Source organism: Phyllostomus hastatus, unplaced genomic scaffold (assembly GCF_019186645.2).
Source record: "Phyllostomus hastatus isolate PE091 unplaced genomic scaffold, TTU_PhHast_1.1 phas_contig_1, whole genome shotgun sequence".
Lineage (NCBI taxonomy): Eukaryota > Metazoa > Chordata > Mammalia > Chiroptera > Phyllostomidae > Phyllostomus > Phyllostomus hastatus.
Window position 1 is genome coordinate 21,268,159 of NW_025333498.1, and position 21,101 is coordinate 21,289,259.

At 36.7% G+C, this 21,101-nt stretch overlaps 1 protein-coding gene and 1 pseudogene across 4 annotated transcripts in view; both read left to right on the top strand.

Annotated features, from left to right (window-relative positions):
- The window catches only part of ABCB11 (ATP binding cassette subfamily B member 11), a 98,985-nt gene extending 78,014 nt beyond the window's left edge, over positions 1 to 20,971 (top strand). For all 4 annotated transcript variants that reach the window (XM_045842402.1, XM_045842431.1, XM_045842465.1 and 1 more), the window contains 7 exons: positions 6,780 to 6,983; positions 8,310 to 8,551; positions 10,294 to 10,450; positions 11,605 to 11,802; positions 14,711 to 14,917; positions 16,906 to 17,052; positions 17,877 to 20,971. In XM_045842402.1, the coding sequence (XP_045698358.1) occupies positions 6,780 to 6,983; positions 8,310 to 8,551; positions 10,294 to 10,450; positions 11,605 to 11,802; positions 14,711 to 14,917; positions 16,906 to 17,052; positions 17,877 to 18,077 (1,356 nt within the window). In that variant the 3' untranslated portion in view covers positions 18,078 to 20,971. The remainder of the gene's footprint in view (positions 1 to 6,779; positions 6,984 to 8,309; positions 8,552 to 10,293; positions 10,451 to 11,604; positions 11,803 to 14,710; positions 14,918 to 16,905; positions 17,053 to 17,876) is intronic.
- LOC123814375 lies at positions 18,633 to 18,731 on the top strand (annotated as a pseudogene).
- Positions 20,972 to 21,101: the final 130 nt, after the last annotated feature.

Genomic DNA, 21,101 nt, shown 5'->3' on the forward strand with positions numbered 1-21,101 from the left:
ATATTTCATATAGATTTCATTTTCTATTGATTCAAAATTTTCCTGCCCTTTGTGAATATCAACTTCCCATATACATGTAGAACTACTATATGGGGTTCTCTATTCTCTTTCCTTGATCAATTTCATTTATAATAAAGTTATAGTAATTAAAACTTTTATTATAAGTTCTTATTATCTGGTAAGGCACAGTGATTTTCTCCTTCAAAATTTTCCTCTATCTATTCCTGGACATTGATTATTCTAAATGAACTTTAAAATCATCTTGACTTCTTAAAAAACTTCATTTTGATTTTGATTGAACACACACACACACACACTCACACTCACACTCACACTCACAGATTGCTTTGTGGAGATACTGAAAATTCTCAAGAGAGACATAACAAACAGGACCCTTCGGTTTTTAGCAAGGTTTATAGCTATATTAATATACCCCTCCATCTTGTTCCTTTTTCTTATTTATTTTTTCACTATTTGAATAGATATTTTTCTCAATTCTATTTTTAAATGAATGTTGTAGGTTGAAACTAAAACTACTATTTTTGTATATTTATCTTATAGTCACCCATTTTTTCAAATTCTGTTATTAATTTTAATTTCTTAATATAATCTTTTGGATTTTCTAGGCATATAATCAAATTATATGCAAAAGTGATAATTTTATTTCTTCTGTTTTAATATTTGAACCAATGATTTTTTTGTTTTTCTTTATTATTAGAACTTTCAAACATTGTTGAATAAGATAATAATAGAGGGAGTATAGGAGATTGTCTTAAGCTAAATATTGTAGAAAACCATAAAGTAGACTTGTTGGGCTACATACAAATTTCTGTCTTTTATTTAAACTATATAATTATAAACTAGGAAAATATCTATAACAAGGATTAATATGTTTAATAACTAATATGTGTAGTACCTCTAAAATTGAGAGAAGATCAAAAATGAATTAATAAAAATGTTAAAAATAGATATATGGACAGGCAATTCCTCCCCCCCAAAAATGGAAATGTAAGAGGGAAATTAATAAATGAAGATCTGTTCAACTTCACTAATAGAACTCCACTAATAAAACAATGAGATACCATTTTGCACCTATCAACTCAGTAAAACTACCATGAATGATAACTTCCTATATTTGTGAAGACAGGGAGAAACTGACATTTATGCAATATTGGTCACAGTATAAATTCTTTCAACCTGTTTAAGAGAGTAATCAGGTAGGTAAACCCTTTACCAAATTTATGTAGAGAAAATTCTCTCTTATTGTGTGACAGTATGCATTCAAGCATATTTTTTGTACTGAAAAAAAATTAATAAATCCCATGGAAACTACCTGAATATCTACCCATAGGAAATAGTTGAACAAATTCTGATACAGCCATACTAAAGAATATTAAGCAGCTAGTTTTCAAAGTGCCATATATAAGGATCTGGAAGGATGGTTATGTTACACTAAGTGAGAAAAAATCAAAGTACAAAGTAATATGCAGAATGTGATCCTTTTTTGTGAAAACACATACATATGTATATGTATGCAGCCTAACACACTATATATGTACATGTATATTTATAGTAATACAGGCTAACACACTGTATATCAATTGAATAAAGTATAAAAGGAAACAAAATAATATTCCAAGGAAAACTGCACAGCTATTTTTCAAAGACTCCTTTCCAACCAGAAATTCTTGTTCATAAAATTGTGGTAAAATATACATAACATAAAATTTTGATAAAATATACATAACCAAATTTACCATTTTAATAAGTTTAAGTGTACAATTTCATGGCATTAAGCATATTCACACTGTTATGCAACTCTCACCACTATCCATATCCAGAAAGTTTTCATCAGCCCACACAGAAACTGTGCATCCATTAAATAATAACTGGCCATTGCTCCCTCCGCTCTCCCCTGATAACCTCCATTCAGTCCTGTCTCTGTAAATTCTAGGAACCTCATATAAGCTGAATCATGCAAAATTTGTGATGACTGGCCTGTTTCCCTCAATATCTTCAAGTTTTGTCCATATTGTGAAATATGTCAGAATTTCATTTCTTTTTTAAGGGTGAATAACACATCATTACATGTCTAGACCGCATTTTGTTTGACCATTCCCCCATAGGTGGGCACTTGAATTGCTTCTACCTTGTGGCTATTGTGAATAATGATGGTATGAGCATAGGTACAAAAATAAGAAATTCTTAACTTAGATTTTACTCTTGTCTTCAAGGGAGTTAGTACCAACACATGGGAATTCTGTGGACCACAGAGTTCCTATTCTATTTGAGTGTTCAGCACAGTAGAAAGATGCAGGTTATAAATACTGCCTTAGCACCTGTAGTTACCTAATACCTTACTTTTGGTTGTTTTACATTCTTTGTCTTAAATAATGCTAAAGTCTCTTCAATTTTGATTAGCAGTCTTGTAGTTGTGTGCACCCATGCCTTTTCTATACCAGAGGCACCAACCTTTGGTCATGTTTGCATGGGTGCAAGTGAAATGAAGACTTGGAACTATCAAATACTTTTGATTAGCATAAATACTAATTACCACAGTGGTCCCATCTCCATCTATGTTGAGACTGAGTCCATTTTGTCTATCTGTGTTGACTAAACAGCTATATATTAAGTCAGTATGTAACTTTGTGCCAGTGAGCAGGCTAACTTCAGTGAGAATCAAAGTGTCTTATAACAGGCCTGAGTGAATTTTAAAACTGTAATTATGGCACAAGCATCAATCTTCACTGAAAAATAAGTAATATCATCATAAGCCTAATGCTTGGGTATTTTCAAGCAAGCCAAACGCATGATGCCTGACAGCCATGCAACCCATGCTTAGGGCTGAATTAATCTCACACTCACTACTCAAGCTCTGACACCCATGAAATGAGGTCAGTTAATAGATGAGCTTCCAAGAAGCTGTGAATAAAATGGACTTTTATTAATCCAGCCTTCAAATGCATTAGGAGAGCCCATTATTTAAAATAACCTACCTTTTTAAATATGGAACTACCATATGACCCAGTAATTCCACTCTTAGGTATATATCCAAAAAACTGAAATCAGGGACACACAAAAAATCTTTGACACCAATGTTCATAGCAGAATTATTTATTATGACCAAAAGGTAGAAACACCCAGGTATTTATCAATAGATGAATTATGGTCTATACATATAATGGAATATTATTCAGCCTTTAAAAGGAATGATCCAAAATCCACTTCTGGGTATTTATCTGAAGTAAAGGAAAACACTAATTTGAAAAGACATATACACTCCTTCATTGTGGCATTATTTACGATAGCCAAGATGTAGATGTAACTTAAGTTCCATCAACAGATGACTAGATAAAGAAGATGTAATATTTATAAATGAAGAATGAACTACTTTTTGTAACAACATGGATGGACTTAGATAGTATTATGCTAAGTGAAATAAGTTAGAGAAAAACACATACCATATGATTTATCTTGTATGTGAAATCTAAAAGACCAAACAAACATAAACAGACTCACAGATAGAGAAAACAAACTGATGATTGCCAGAGGGAGAGGAGGTGGGGGGGATGGGTGAAGTGGGTGAGGGAAATTAAGAGAGGTACAAACTTCCAGTTATCAAGTAAATAAGTCACAGTGATGTGATGTGCATCATTGGGAATAGAGTCAATAATATTGTAATAAATTTGTACGATGACAGATGGTTACGAGACTTATCATGGTGATTATTTCTTAAGATATTTAAATGTTAAATCATGATGTTGTACACTGAAACTAATATGATATTGTATGTTAACTGTGCTTCAATTTAAAAAAAGAAAATTCTGATACATGCTATAACACAAATAGACTTTAAAAGCTTTATGCTTAGTAATATAAACTAGACACAGAAACATATTGTATCATTTCACTCACATGTGGTACCTAGGAAAGGCAAATTCATAGACAGAAAATAGAATAGAGGTGATCAGGGCCTTGGGAGGGGGTGGAATGGAGGTTATTGTTTAATGGGCACTGGGTTCTTGTGGGGAATGATGAAAAGTTTATGGGTGTGGATGGTGGTGATGGTTACACTACATTGTAAATGTACATAGTGTCATTGAATAGTACGAATCGCATAGTTATGAATGGCTGAAATAATAAACATTATGCTATATATATTTTAACATAGTAATTTTTAAATTCTATTTTATTGATTATGCTATTACAGTTGTCCTAATTTTCCCCCTTTGCCTCCCCTCCACCCAGCACCCCCCACTCCCTTAAGCAATCCCCACATCCTTGTTCATATCCATGGCTCATGTGTATAAGTTCTTTGGCTACTCCATTTCCTATACTTTACATCCCCATGACTACTCTGTAATTACCTATTTGTACTTCTTAATCCCCTCACCTCTTCACCCATTCCCCCACACCCCATTCCCATTGGCAACCATCAAAATGTTCTCTGTATTCATGATTCAGTCTCTGTTTTTCTTGTTTTCTTAGTTTGTTTTTTAGCTTCAATTGTTGATAGGAAGGTATTTTTTGCCATTTTATTGTTCATAATTTTAATCTTCTTTTTCTTGAATAAGTCCCTTCAACATTTCAAATAATAATGGTTTGCTGCTGTTGAACCCCTTTAGTTTTTTCTTGTCTGGGAAGCTCTTTATCTGCCCTTTGATTCTAAATGATAGCTTTGCTGAATAGAGCAATCTTGGCTGTAGGTCTCTGCTTTTCATGACTTTGAATACTTCTTGTCAACCCCTCTAGCCTCCAAAGTTTTCTTTTGAGAAATCTGCTGATAGTGTTATGGGAACTCCCCGGTAATTAACTAACTTCTTTTCTCTTGCTGCTATGAAGATTTTCTCTTTATATTCAATGTTTGGCATTTTAATTATGATGTGTCTTGGGGTAGGCCTCTTTGAGTCCATCTTGTTTGGGACTCTCTGTGCTTCCTGGCTTTCCATGTCTGTTTTCTTCACCAACTCAGGGAAGTTTTCTTTCATTATTTTTTCAAATAGATTTCCAATGTCTTGCTCTTTCTCTTCTCCTTATGGCACCCCTATGATGCAAACATTGGACCTCTTGAAGTTTTCCCATAGGCTGCTTATACTATCCTCATTTTTTTGGATTCTTTTTTCTTCTTGTTGTTCTGATTGGTTGTTTTTTGCTTCCTTATGTTCCAAATCATCAATCTGATTCTCGGCTTCTTGCAGTTTACTGTTGTTTCCCTGTAAGTTATTCTTCATTTCAATTAGTATAGCTGTTGTTTCTGACTGGATCTTTTTTTATACTGTTGAGGTTCTAAGTTCCTTGAGCATCCTAATAAACAGTGTTTGGAATTCTACATCTGATAGATTGCTTATCTCCATTTCATTTAACTCTTTTTCTGGAGTTTTGATCTGTTCTTCCATTTGGGCCATGTTTCTTTGTCTCTTTGTTTTGGTAGCCTACTTGTGTTTGTTTCTATGTATTAGGTAGAGCTGCTTTGACTCTGTGACTTGGTAGTGTAGCCTAATGTTGTAGGTGTCCTGTAGGGTCCAGTGGCACAGTCTCCCCTGTCACCCAAACTGACAACTCCAGGTTGCTCTTCATGTGGGCTGAGTATACCCTCCTCTTGTATTTGAGCCTTGTCTGCTATTGGCAGATTAATGGAAGGGATGTACCCAGGCCAGTCAGCTGTAAGTATTGTCTGTGACCACTTAGTACCAACCTCTGTCCTCTGTAGAGGATCAGCTGTGCAAGGGGCAGGATGGTGGTGCTTAGATGTGGTCTGTAGCTGTCCACTAGGTGCACTGGCCCTGGGGTTTCCTGGGTGGTGGAGGCCAAAGTCCACCCACACCTGTGTTTTTCCTAGGACCACCCTTCCTGAGCTTTAAAGCAATCTGAGGTGGTTGCTAGTTGTGCTGGGCTTGGAGATTCCCAGGCAAAGCCAAGCTGTGACTCTAATCTGGCTGCCACCAGGGCTCACTGAAGCCAGCTATTGCTTGGTTGATAGGATTTAGGAGCCAGGACAAGCCATTCATATGGAAAAGAAGCTAGGGTGGGCCTGTAAATTGTGTGGGGCAGAGCCTCTGGGGATCTCCAAGGCAGGTCACACAGCCAGGTTGATGGAGTATCAGATATGGCACCAGCTTGCCCACAATGTGGGGGTAGGGTTTAGCAAAAGGACAAAGGTTCACTTTGATGCTAGACACTTCAGTTCCTTCCTTTATGCCACTGGTGCCTTTCAAGCTGCTGCCCTGGTGGTGGAGCTCAGATGGAGGAGTCTGAGTAGGTGAGTGCATGTGTGGGTTCTTTAAGAGGAACTGCTTTGGGACTCCAGAAGTTTCTTCCACTGACACAATACCCATTGGTTCTTGCAGCCAGAAGTTGTGGGGACTTGCCTTCTGGCACTGGAAGCCTGGGTTGGGGGGGCTTGGTGTGGGTCTGGGACTCCTTGCTCCTGAGAGACCCCTCCACATGTGGGTAAGGGACCAGCCCGTTCTGTGTCTGCACCCCTCTCACCCAGTCAGGATGGATGTGGTTTCTTTAATTCCATAGTTGTCAGACGGAATTCCATTCAGCTCAATTTCTGATGGTTCTGAGTAATGGTTCTGTATTTTAGTTATAATTTTGATGTGGTTTTGCAAAGAGGTGAGCCATGTCTACCTGCACTGACATCTTGACTGGCAGTCAGTCCTATCATAATAACTTTAAAAAACCTATTTTCTTAGTATAAAATAGCCGTTTCACATAATGGGTTATGGTAAAAGAGACTGTATATCTGAGGTTACTTGACTGCTTTTGATTTCCAGGCTACCGGCTCTCAAATTGGGATGATGGTCAATTCCTTCACTAACATCACGGTTGCCATGATTATCGCCTTCTTCTTTAGCTGGAAGCTAAGCCTGGTCATATTGTGTTTCCTCCCTTTCTTGGCTTTGTCGGGAGCTGTACAGACCAGAATGTTGACAGGATTTGCCTCTCAAGACAAGCAGGCTCTGGAGATTGCGGGGCAGGTAATCTTATAGACCCTTTCTAGACTGACTACGGCTCAGTGGCTGTCACGCCAACAGTTAAGAATAAGTATGCAGCACAAAGAGACTTGGGAAACTGTGAGCTCACTAACTTTTGTGCTTAGCAACCTCCCACTAGCCCTTTTCATATGTGCCTCCGCCCAAAGGCTGTGACAATAAAGTTCTGTGACAGAATTTGAGTAAGTTTGGGCAGATAGTGGGGCATGTTCAATTTGGCTACATGTTCAATTTCCTCTCAAATCGTTATTTTTTCCACACTTCAATTTAGTGTATTTTCATTTGAAGAGCCAATAGTTCAGTTTTCTATCTGTTCAGTTTTTGTCAGCTTAATGGTTTCCCCAGGTCATGCTGCCCACACGGAGCAGAATTATCATTTTAATCACACACACTTTTCATTTTCACACTTGAGTGTGTGGTGGACTTGTGGCAAATGTCGTTCCTAAAAAGAACCATGAAGTATAGCTTAGATTCAAATTCACTGAAGTTTTAGTTATGCACTTTAAAAAGTGTGGTCTAAGTAACATTGGGTTGTCGGGGGTAAATGAGGGAATGGCAGCATGGACATTCTTTAGGTGTGAGAAATAATGCACGTGCACACACACATAGACACACCCTCGTTCTTTTAGCCACTTTACTCTAATCTAGGTATTATCTCTTTTAAGAGAGAGAATGTGAATACTGCCCAAGCAGGCAGAAGCCAAAAGGATTTCACACACCAGTGGTTGGAAGCAGCCCATCTTTGTGTTTTATTTAGGACAGGACCTTAACTTAGAAACAGTGATTATTTACCCTGGAGCATAGATTGAAACAAAGCTGTAGTATAGACTAAAAGATAAACTTTATAATTAATTTTAGTTTATTTAAATAATATTTGGTCATTAATTTTTTAAGAAAATAGAAGCTAATATTTTAAATTTGTATTATTACATAAACTTTTGTCCAAGAAGACATTTAAGATACCATGTTAGACATTGTAAAGGAATTAATGGACAAGCTGAAAAGCTTTCAAGGATAACTAACCATGTATATATATCTGCCCCCTCCTCCGCTACCACCACCGCTCCACAATCAGTGGAGGCAACAAAGCCATGGCAGTTTTAAGTAGAACTTGAGCTTAACTCACAGAATGTCTCACAGTCCCACTCAGTTGATCTCCATCAACTTCTTTGTGTTCCCAGATAATATCTTTGTCTTTGATTTGTACCACATTCTGCCATTTGCACTAGATCTAATCCATGTAGCAGCTGAAATACCACAAAAGTAGTTATTTAAATTCTTTTATTCCTAAGACTCTTTTTCATTCTTCAGATCACAAGTGAAGCCCTCAGTAATATCCGCACTATTGCTGGCATTGGAAAGGAGAGGCACTTTATTGAAGCATTTGAGAGAGAGCTGGTGAAGCCATTTAAGACGGCCATTCGAAAAGCAAATGTTTATGGATTCTGCTTTGGTTTTTCCCAGTGTATTGTTTTTGTTGCTAATTCTGCTTCCTACAGATATGGAGGCTACTTAATCTACAATGAAGGGCTCCATTTCAGCCATGTGTTCAGGTAAGGACTATAGGCTGAAGTCATAGAAGATCACACCACCTGGGAGGAATAGCTTGGCTCTCTAAGTTAGCTTTTGATGCTTAACAAACCATTGCAAACTTGGTGTCTTAAAAAGCTGGGATTTATTGTTTCTCAAGATTCTGTGGATTCTCAGGGTGGTTCCCTTACTTACTTGTCACTTACTATAAATCATAATATCACAGAGGAGTAAAAAGTCATATTGCAAAGGGGTACATATTGAATAATAGGATGAATTAACCCTTTTCATAATCTATCATACTGGCTAATGCTAAGAAAATCTAGAGACCTCAAACAGAATGGTTCAGAGAACTACTTTATTTGAATACTACTTCTTACAAAAAGGGCACGTTTCCAGCTCACTCCTTCTAGCTGGAGACAGAAAAGGGCAGCTCAGGGAAATTATGTTCCTTTCTTATAGCTGGAGCCTGCTCTTCTAATAAGCTTATCTTTGAGTCCAGTTTTTCACATTTCCAGAGGTGAGAGAGAGCCTAAGGGTGTCAGGGCACCCAGGGACATGCATATACATGGGTGTGGTGTGGTGGTAGGGGGCATTAGAGGGAGCTTAGAGAGATAAGGGGAAATGGCCCAAGGAAGCCTTGGAAGGCATTAGGAAAAGTGCTCCCAACAGAAATCTGTCCTTTTGGGTTCCTTCTCAAGTCATGAGTTCTGTCTTCTTGCCTTTGAGCTGCAATACAAAAGAATTTTTTTCTCCTGCTCCATTACACTGACCCCAACCAGGAAAGTCTCTTCTAACTGTCTACACATTTAGAGCTATTAAGTCTGAGATCACAAACTGTTGCTTTTTAGTTTGTGTAAGATTTCTGAAGAATTATTTGACAACCTGTAAAAATTTGGAGATTATAGAAAGCTCCTCATTTCTGGCTTCTCTTTAAAAACTGAAAGATCACCTTCCACCATTTCCCCACTTTATTCATTCTTTGTCATTGCTTTAAGCTTTGGACTGGGCTCCTGGAGATGTTTGGGTTTGCAAGTCTGGCCTAAAACAATTCCTGTTTATAAACTGAGCAATAAAACTCACAAGGACACTGCCTGCTTACCGCTACTGGGGCGGGTCCTCTGTGCTTGGCAGTGCAGGTGGGCCACTCTGCTGGGCGCCCCTTGCATCATAGTGTGTATAGCAGCAGAGCTGTGTCTCACCGAGTTTATCTTTCATTTATTCATTTACTCATTTGTTTGTTAATTAAACACATATTGAGTATAGTTAGAGGCTAGGCCACATAGAAAAATACAGGCAATTACATCTTTCTTATGCTGTCTGAAGCATGCATTACATGCATTACAAGCATGCATTACAGGTTGATACTTTTATCACCAATCATTATCTTTTACACACTTATGATAGATTCAAAAAATGTTAGTATTGTAAAAAAGTCAACCCAGTGTAGTGATTTTTTCATGCCCCTCTTTTTTTTTTAAGAAGTCTTTTTTTAAACAAATTTCTTAGAAAGAGACTTGCAGTGGAAGCAGGGTTTAGAGGACCGAGCCTCCCTTGTTTAATCCTCCTCTTGCCCTTTTTTCATAAGACACAATTTGAAAACTGCTAATGTCTCCAACTCTACCTTCCCAGACAAGCCTCAAGTGACCTGCCCATGGCTGCTCAGGTCTTTGCTAGCAGAACAAGAGCTAAACCCCCAAACTCCTGCCTCCTTAGGCCACCACACCACAGCCCTCTCTCTACATGGGTGTCTGTCCAATTGCAGGGTGATCTCTTCAGTTGTACTGAGTGCAACAGCTCTTGGAAGAGCCTACTCTTATACTCCAAGTTATGCCAAAGCTAAAATATCAGCTGCACGGTTTTTTCAGCTGCTGGACCGACGACCTCCTATCAGTGTATACAGTGCTGCGGGTGAAAAATGGGTAAGTACTAAGGTAGGGGTATGGGGTCAGTGGGGTGGGGTGTGCTGTATGTGTGTGTGTAGAATGGCCATTGTGGCTGATCATACATCACCACTTAGCTTCTAAGTTCTACAGTGTTTATTCATATATACTTATAGTGGACAGACAGATTTACAGATGTAAAAAAAGGAAGTAAATTAGCATCAAAACTTATAAAGCAGTAGTATTCATATGGATATTTATATTCATATAGTATAAATTAAATTTATATTAATTTAGTAGTCATAAAAATTATACTATAAAACACACCTAGTTGCAGAATAATGAAGCTACCCAGCCACCATGTTTTCTACTGATGTTCTGGTATGGAATGTAGAAAAACCAGTTCTTCTTGTCCAATAATATTGATGTAATTCATGTTTATCTGGGTTCAAGTTTTAGCTCATTCATATGAACTACCAGAAAATTAGTTTGATCTTAACAAAATACCATTTCTTCTAACTGATAATCTCCACAGGTATTTTTAATTTTCCCTGCCTATTTTTTAATATCCAAACATGTTCAGGTGAGTAAAACAAATCTAAACCCTAGTAAAGCTAACCTAAATTCAGAAATCTTTTTAAATTGCTCAAGTGACTTGTTTCTTCTTCAGTTCAATAAAAGTAAAGTCTTTCTATGGTCTATTAAATGTCCATTTCTAGAATTCATAATTCAGATAGTACAGCTGAAGGTATTCACCTTTGCAGTACAGGTGCAAAGGAGTTATGTAACTTTCTGTCATTTCAAGTATACTGCTATTATTTTAACTCTTTGGAGGAACAGATCTATAGGAGTTTGGACAATTCTTGGCTTCTGTGATGTAATATGTTCTAGTTATTCTCTTCCACTTGTCCTTCTCCCAGAATGTCAAGAAATGGATGACAAGGAAATCACCTTAGGTTAGAATGGGTATAAGAGCTCAAATATATTTAATTTCTCTATTCAAGGCTCCCTTTATTCTATACCTGCTAGAATGGGGAATAGAATTTCATTAAGTCACTGTCTTTATACTTTGCACTTTGGCAGCGTGGTGTCAAAGGTATCCAAAGAAGGGATTTAAAACTCAGATTTATGTCCATTTTCAATATTCTAGATTCCTACAGGAGTATATATAATTTTAATCTTTCCACCCACAGGACAATTTCCAGGGGCAGGTTGACTTTGTTGACTGTAAATTTACATATCCTTCTCGACCTAATGTACAAGTTCTGAATGGTCTCTCAGTGTCGGTTAGTCCAGGGCAAACACTGGCATTTGTTGGAAGCAGTGGATGTGGCAAAAGCACCAGCATTCAGCTGTTGGAACGTTTCTATGATCCTGACCAAGGGAAGGTGGTAAGCAATGCACATGCTTGAGAACCTTGCTTTCTGCTGAATATCTCCTGTGCCTGAATGTGGTCTTCAAAATTGTGCCTTGCCAAACTCACTCTAAAGCGGTTACTTGCCTTGGACACTCACCCCTGTGGATAATTTCTAGTACCAATCATTTGCTGGTTGACCTGATTCTACCTTACTATTTCTAATATATTCTTCCCAGTTCCAGATGGCCTGCTGATCAGTTAGACAAAGAAAACTGGGCACACTGCAAAGCTGGAGATGAATGTATTTAACAGAAGCATTCACTTATCCGTAAATGGAGCAGAAAGTGCAGACTAATCAGGAGACTAATGACTGGGAACGGAAAAAGTGAGGGATGATAAGGGAGGGACACAGTGATAAATGAGTAAAAAGGGGGATTTAGTATGAAAAAAATCAAAAAGAATCTTGGTTCAAGAATCTTAAATCTCAAAAGGTAGTCATGCTCCATAAAGCTTTGATGAGAATATTTGAAAATGTGTGCATTACTTTGTTGCTATTTTTACAGCATTTATTTCTATTTTTTCTCCTTTTTTCCCTTTTCATTCCAAATAATATATGCAGAGGAGTACAGAGTAAAATAAGAAAGATTGGTAATGAAAAAGCAAGTTTTTACTCCACCCTTTCTCCCATTTCCCCACTACTCTGCTCAAAGGCAACCCCTTTTAACTGCTGATGTGTTTAGATCTCCCAGCAATTACCTCCGTGTCTCTAAACAATGTGCTTATGCTGCCATTTCATAATTTAACAGATTTAGATTCCACTGATTTATTTTCAAGAGATGGAAATTTAGCTTACCCTCACTGCTCTTCCTCCTTTCCCCCACCTCCTCCCAATATAAATGTATCAAAGTCCCTCTATTTGTAAATTTAACTAATACATTTCTGTTTCTTTTTCACCACCTATATATAGATAACATCTCTGGAACTCTTCCTGAGATGAAAATATTAGCAATTCTACCTTTATTTTCACCCCTTCCTCCTTTTACCTGTTAAGACCTAATATTACACTTTTATATGATCAAGAATACAAAATGCTTACACTCTGTTTAAAACATTTATTATCCTTCATGCTTTCACTCTAGGCTGATTCTAAAAGTTGAAGATTAATTAGCAACTTGTGTTATGATTTTGTAAATAAATAATGTTCATCCCATAGTCAAGTAGTGAGGTACATCAACATGACATTTTTTTTTTGTTTTTCAGAAAGGCTTTCTTTCTTCTTGCATTCCCTTCCTTTATAAAATCTTTGTGTCTTCCAGTGTTTCTATCCTGCTACCTGTTTTGAAGGACCTGCTTCTTTCCCTCATTTCTGCATTGCCTGGGCTAATTACAGCCTCTGCCTTCTGAGTAATTGTCACCCTCTGGGTTTCCTGCAGTGTTTTCGAAGATTAGATTCATTATTTCCATAGTCCCCATAACTTCTTCTTTCTTGCTTTTCACTCTCATTTGTTGGAGTGTATCCACAGTCATTTTCTAAAATATGATTTAGAGGTGTGGGTCTCAAAATTCTTTATTCTGCTCCACTCTTGACTGTTTCATTCAATATTTTGAAAAATGCATTTAAAAATTTTCCCTGAATAACTTAATTCTCCTTGTAATAAGAAAATATAACATTATGAAGAGAAACACTGAGAAAAATATGTACATTAAGCATATTTCTCTAAATGTGCTCAGTGAGCGCTCTGGTCACAGGTAGAAAGCAATGTCCATGAAGAAATCAATACAACTTTGTAGATACATTACATTTTGTTATCATTGTAAAACATTTCCACAAATGTTTTTAAGTAGGTGAAATACCACATTTTGTGCAATTTTGAAACATACTCTATGCTTTTAAGGAAGCTACCAAATGCAGGTATTTAACCTTTCCACACTTAACTGGATGCCTATGGTGTGCAGTACTGCATTAGTCCCTTTGGACGATTCTAAGGAGCATGAAGCATGTCTTTGTCTTCTAGGAGCTTACAATACTAACACATGCACAACAATTAGCAAACAGCTCTAATATTTAATTGAGTATTAAATTGTGCTTTGCACAATTAATATAAGTACTATGGAAAATGAGAGAAGGCTGATTGTTGAGGAATGCCTTGTGTTTTTTTCTGACAGTGTTTGCTTTTTCCACTGCTGAAACATTATCTATAATATAATATGTTCACACCATTTAATGTAGTCTTTTTCTGAAATCATAGGTCCAAGTACTTTATAGTAGTATGTTAGACACACTGTATCTTAACTAGACTTTTAAGTGAACCAGCTCAAATGGCAGGTATTTGAGTTCCTAAACTTAACTGCCCAACTAGAGGGTAAGTTCCTAGAAAAAAGAGATTATGTTTTCTTCTTTGAGCAGACAAAAGACTGCCTAGGATAGTGCCTTTGTGACAGGGAATTCCATATATGTTTGTTGATTGAATAAGTGAATAAATGTACTCCTTTCTTTCTAGAGCCTACTATCTCAATTATACAGAGGCTAGTGCCAGTAAGATCATTGAAACAGGTTTGATTCTTATGTTGTCCAATTTTAAAGCTCATGGAGTCTCAAAGTTGAGAGTTCTGCAAACTTGTAGAGAATGTCTTGCACCAAAATATAAGGGGAGTTTTTTTTTTTTAATCTAAACAGTGTCCTGAGTACCTTCCTCATTTGTACCATCTATGGAGTGACAGTTTTCAAAACAAATACATAAAACCATAGTCGGATATAACTTTAGAGCATTCTGACAGACCACTTGCAGGGATCAAAGGCAACATAATTTATTTCCAAGAGTCCTGGGATTGTTGCCTCTTAGGCAAAGCAAATGTCCAACATAACACTAACTCTGGAATAGGAACTTTCCTCACATGGAAATTCTAAAATGTAATTGCCTGGTTGTCACCTCTGTTGGCAGATGATAGATGGGCATGACAGCAAAAAGGTCAACGTCCAGTTCCTCCGCTCGAACATTGGAATTGTTTCCCAGGAACCGGTGCTGTTTGCCTGCAGCATAATGGACAATATCAAGTATGGAGACAACACCAAAGAAATTCCCATGGAAAAAGTCATAGAAGCTGCAAAGCAGGCTCAGCTGCATGACTTTGTCATGTCTCTCCCGGAGGCAAGTACCAAGGTGGAGTTATTCCTTGGGGGAGATGCTGATGGGCAGAGGTAGAACAACTATAGACTATTATGATTTAGGCTGTAGGAGAAGGTCAAAGGCAACACAATTTATTTCCCAGTGTGCCTGAGATTCATCTCAGTCTTTAAGCAAAATAAATGTTCTTCATCAACATACTCTTTAGTTTTGGAAAGTAGTATATTATCATGTGCAAAGGATGCTGTAGAGCTTGGCGTACATAAAGCAGTAGCACATTAAGCATCAGCTTAGCACAGCAAAAAAAAAAAAAAAAGTCCTAAGACTAAAAGCAGGCATCAGTTTGAATCTAAGCTCTGCCACTTATTAGCTGTGTAACTCTGGGACAATTACCTATCTTTCCTGAGACTCAGTATTCTGCAAAGTGCAAAAAATAACATTAAAATGAAAGCATATACATAATAGTCACACAATGGAAGCTACTGCTGTTATTATTGCCATCATCATAATTTCATTACTTGGCAGCATAAACTGCAGCTGGTGGGGTAAGTTGCATCTGTCTTAGTGTATCACACTTTTCCAGAGCCAAGTTCAAACTTAGCACAATATCAACTCTACATTTTTCTATCTACCAAGAGTATCTCTTGATGATTGATCACAGAGAAAATTACAACATGGAAACAATTTTAAGAGCCAAATACTACATTTAACTTTTTCTACTTCTTTCTCTTAAATGCCACTGTGGAATTGGTTTTCTTTGTAAGTGGTTATGTTTATAAATTTTGTGGTGTTTGTGCTGAGATTTTTTCTTTGTTCTTTTCACAAAGCCTTCTAAATCTTGGGCTCTTGCCTCATTCTAACTCGGGTAGCTTAATGTGGAAATTACTATTTGCTGTATCCTAAATGAAAAGCAAAGCTTGTGTGTCCACTGGAAGACTCATTTATTCCACAAATCTTTGTTGAGCACCTACTCATTTTTTGAGAGACACTGGCTTGGAGTTAATTTATTGCCTCTTTCTGATACAGACTTACCTATAGTACCTTTCACTGAGCACTTCTCAGTGCTTCAGGAAGGACAAAGTCAGTCATTATGAGTCTCACTTGGCTGGGTTGCGTATCTGTCAGGGGGCAGGGGAGGCGGAGGCAGACCTTGTTGTGGAAGGCAGGTAAAGTTCAAGGACAAGGGCTCAGAAGCCAGACACACCTGGGTTTAGATTTCACTGTCGCTGCTTTTTTATTTGTTTGTCCGTGACACATTTTTCTTTCCTGTGTGTGCCTAAGTTTTGTAATCTGTGAAATAGGGAGAAAATGATTTTTGCCACTATTAAATGATAATCTGCCTAGAATAGTTAGCACAATACCTTATGCATAGTAAATATTTCATGAATGTTAATTATTTTTGTATAGTCATGCCCAGTCTCTAGCAAGAAATTTTCCTTCATAATTTCATCTAAAACTCACAATAAATATGTGAACTAATTATTAATATCTGCATTTTTCAGACTAGTTTGTACCTCAAAGAAATTTAAATAAATTTTTCAGGATCACAGAGCTAGTAAGAAGCAGAAGGGAGATTCACACCTAGCCTTCTGCTGTAGAATGATGCCGCATCAGCCAGGGACTGAACCAGCAGATCTCTCACAAGGCCCTTCCACTGCTTGGATTATTCTGTCCCTATAGAAAGATCTTCCACAGAGGAGTTTGGAAATCAGGGAATCTTGAATCAGGGAGGAATCTTACACACAGGGAGAAAGAGATAAAAAATACAAAGCTAAAAGAAATGCAGAGGAGGGGATAAAATTCTTCTTGTATCCCCCACAAAAAGGTCACTAACTCCACGTTTGTCTTAGATTTCTAAATAGATTTGACATCCTACATAGAAGTCATTCACTAGTCCCGATTTGAAAAAAAACAACAGATTGTTTAAATTTCCACATGGGTCATTAACGTGGGCTCCATACAGCATAAGAGCAATGGCTGCTACTAGTTTTCAAACTTACTCCTTTTTCCAGAAATATGAAACTAATGTTGGATCCCAGGGGTCTCAACTCTCTCGTGGAGAGAAACAACGCATTGCTATTGCTCGGGCCATCGTGCGGGATCCTAAAATTCTCCTGCTTGATGAAGCTACTTCTGCCTTAGACACAGAAAGTGAGAAGGTACGTATTGATTTTCTGAAGTCTTAGATCACTATAGATTAATCTTTTCCTGTAATATTTGCTCTTCTAAAATGGCACTATTTATAATTTTCTGATTCATTAACAGTAGAAATTGCCAATACTTTGTGGAGCCAAGGACAGTACCTAGAGAAAGTAATTTAAAATAGGATTGCTTCAAATAAATAATATTTTAACCTTAACATAATTTTTTAAATGATTTTCTAGGCCTGGTAATATTTTCTTAAAGAAAATAATTAGCTTAAGTGAAGTAAAATAATCCAGGTTATGTGTTGGGAATTTCAGTTTTTGTAGCTCTAAAGTTATGTGGCAGAGCAGGTGGGCAGCATACAACACAAAGTAAGAGGCAGTATATGATGTGAAGTTTGCATGGCAGAAAATGCAAATGAGCAAAACACAGTTATGGAATTTACTATTTATTAACTCCTTAAGAACCAGGATTCCATTTTGGAGACATGTAAAATGTCCTCAATGAAAAACAAAATCAGGAATGATCAATGATTCCTATCTTAGCCTTGTTTCTTTGGTTTCATTTTAGCAAACTAGCCCATCAGGTCTTTTGAAATTACATAATGACCTCATAGTTCAATTCTCTCTTGCTTCACTGAAATTTCTCAGCCTATGGACTGCAATTCAAACCATTGATGCATTGTACTCAGCAAATACTTATTTCTTTCATGTCAAGTCTTTGGGTTGAACCCCTGACAAAAGCAATGTTACTCAGGTGGTATTAAACAGAACTTTTGCAGGGTGGGCCAGGGAACAAGTAGGTGTCTTTGCATCATCTTTGCATCTTTTCTTTACAGACGGTGCAGGTTGCCCTGGACAAAGCCAGAGAAGGCCGGACCTGCATTGTCATTGCCCACCGTTTGTCCACCATCCAGAACTCAAATATCATTGTTGTCATGTCACAGGGGACAGTGATTGAAAAGGGGACCCATAAAGAACTGATGGCCCAGAAAGGAGCCTACTACAAGCTAGTCACCACAGGAGCCCCCATCAGTTGACTTGACTCAAGAACTTCATGCACAGATGATGCACCAATTACAGTGCCATGGGTTATTTTTTTCCTTTCAGAAGAAATGATGATTATTTTACTTTTACACACATTGCCATACATTGGGATCCAGCCTAATTTCTAATGACCTTCAGCAATAATTTAGTTTTAAGTGTCTGTATATAGAAAATGAAAGAAACAAGGGTGTGTGAAAAGCCAATGTCTTGCAGCTTCTCAGGCATCACCCAATGCTTTCCCTGTACAAGATCCAGTCCCCATCACCACATGGGAATTAGTGAGAGGTCTTGGAGTAATGAGACTTTGAGCTCCTCAAGGGCAAATGAGCTTTTTTTTTTTTTTCCATTTTTGAGTCTATAATTTTTCAGTCCTAAGATGATAAAAGTGGCAAATGTTCATCTTGTCTGTTAGGATAGAGCAGTGCCTTCCAATCAAAAGACAGTATGAGCCACTAATGAGAGCTACATATGTAATTTAAAATTTTCTACTTACATTAAAGAAAGGAAAACAAAAAGATGACATTCATGTTAATAATATATTTTATTTAATTACTTCTTGACCTTTTGGCTAAAATCATGTGTAGTATCTGTTCTTATCAGTTTAATAATATATTTTATTTCAGTATATTCAAAATATTCTATCACATGTAATTAGTATAGAAATTATTAATCTTATCTTATATTAAATATTCAAACACCAAAGTGTATTTACACTTACTGCATATCTTAGTTCAGACTAGCCACATGTCAAATTCCCAGTTGAAATATGTGACTAGAAGCTACTCTATCAGACAGACAGAGTTAGAGAATCTAGGCTCTGAGTCTCACTTGTTCCTTTATGATTTGAGTCTTATAAAAACATGATTCTAGCTTCTCCTTTGAAGCATGTCCTTATACTGTACTAAGAAACTTTGGAAAACTTGTTTAGACAAAGATTATGGTGCCCATTTGGATTAAAGAGAGAGGTGGTTAGAATTAAACATAATGATTTCAGAAATTACAAATAGAGTATTAACTCTTCTTATAGGGATTAAAAGTCTTTATATCATTTTATTTGATTCACCTGTTTGAGTTGAGTTGGCAAAGGCAGAAAACTAGGATTGCTTAGCTTTTGTATAACACAATGTAACTTTAAAAACCGCCATATTATCATATTCCCCTGAGGTCTTCTTTCCAAAATAAGTTTAGTTCCAGTTAATTTATTAGAATTGTTTATGATGTTTTTCCTATAAAGAATTCTTATGAATAGTTGGAACAGCAGACCTTCCAACTTATTTTAGGAAGAGACCCTCAGTTATTTGATGCTTGTCAAAATTACATGGAGGCAGATGTCCATAAATGTTACTATTTGAGAAAATGTTACTATTTGAGAAAAAAGTAAGAGTTAGACTCTACAGTGTTTCATCTAGAAACTTTTTTTTTTAGTATCGTTACTGTATGTCTATTCAACATGTGCTTTTAGGAAATTATTTCAATGAAAAGACACTATATATGCAATTTTTGGCAATTAAGCATTCACTAAAAAAATACAGATCCTGAAATATGTTTATACCATGTTCTGAAAGAGAAAAATACATAGGATCATAATTAAGTATGGTTTGTCACATGTTTATTCATGAATTAAATGTAAGTTTCCTATCCTAACAAAATATCAGAACATTCTCATCAGGTTGGTTTAAGATCACATCTCACATTTCCAATGAAGGGTTGGATTTATTAATATCTCATGCATTCAGACTCTCTCTGTGAGCAGGTCACAGAAGGATGTTAGTGGAGATTAAAAATTGGCAAATTTTATTGCTCTTTTCAAACACATTTTAGATAAATTTATGTATGTGTCTGTGCCATTATAAAATAATTATGTCTATTTGCATTTGCTTTAAACTTTCAGATCAAGTGAATAATCTCACCTACCCATAAGAGATGGGAGAAGAAAGTAACTTAACTTAGAAACCCAATTCTGATTTCTTTCACACTGTGTTCAATTAAATGCCCAATTAATCTAAATGAGTGGACTGTAAATAAAGCAGTGCACATGATTATTATCTAATTGGCACTGGCCAACATTATAATGTGCTCATTAGTGAGTTGTATGGTATCCTAAGGCTCATAATGAGTAATTAGGGTACACATGATTGGCATATAGCTGTCTGGATACAACCACTCAATGAGATAAATCAGCACTTGGACAAAATGTGCAGTAGATTAAGGAAGAAGAATACATAGCCAGCTGGTGAATTGGCAATTCCCTCCTGTTTGTAATTCAGGTACAGCTTCTACTCTGAGATACAAATAGATAAATGTGAGAACAAAATAGCTGGAGATAAAAAGGGAAATGTTCACCCAAGGTGACCCAGATCAGTGCCTACAAGTATTAAGAATGGTTACTGAAAAGAGAGAAAACAATGCTATCATGTTGGTTGAGAATATATATTTTTGATATATTAAGTAGAGAATCAAAGTTGGAGATAAGCAATGTTTTCATAAAATTCCTTCAAAGTTGAAAATTTAATTATTTAAATATACCTCAAGATAACATTTACGAAGTATTTTATAATTTAGTAAGCATTTTGCCTTTATATTCTTTGTAGGTTACTGTGAAACCATTCTAGTAGGCTGCAAGGAAGGAATACAGCTGTAAGTTGCATTCATTGTTATGTATATATTAATATATAAGTCACTATGGCAGGCATTATAGATTAGCTCATTTGACACTTAATTCTACCCCCCTTTCCCTTGCCTCTATTACAGAGGCTAGAAAGTAAAGTAGCTCCCTTCCCAGACTCCTTTGCAGCTAGGGGAGGCCATGTGACACTGTTTTGGTCTATGAAATATAAGCACAAGTATCTATGGAGGCTGTCCCTTCTGCAATAAAGCCTGGATCAAAGAAAGGTAGTTATCTGTCTTTTTTCTTTTCTGAATGCATAGCAGCCATCCTGTGGCCATTTGGGTATGCCCATGAATGGCAGAGCAGGAAGACAAACTGAGCTTGATTTCCTAGGCATTCTTGAGAAGCT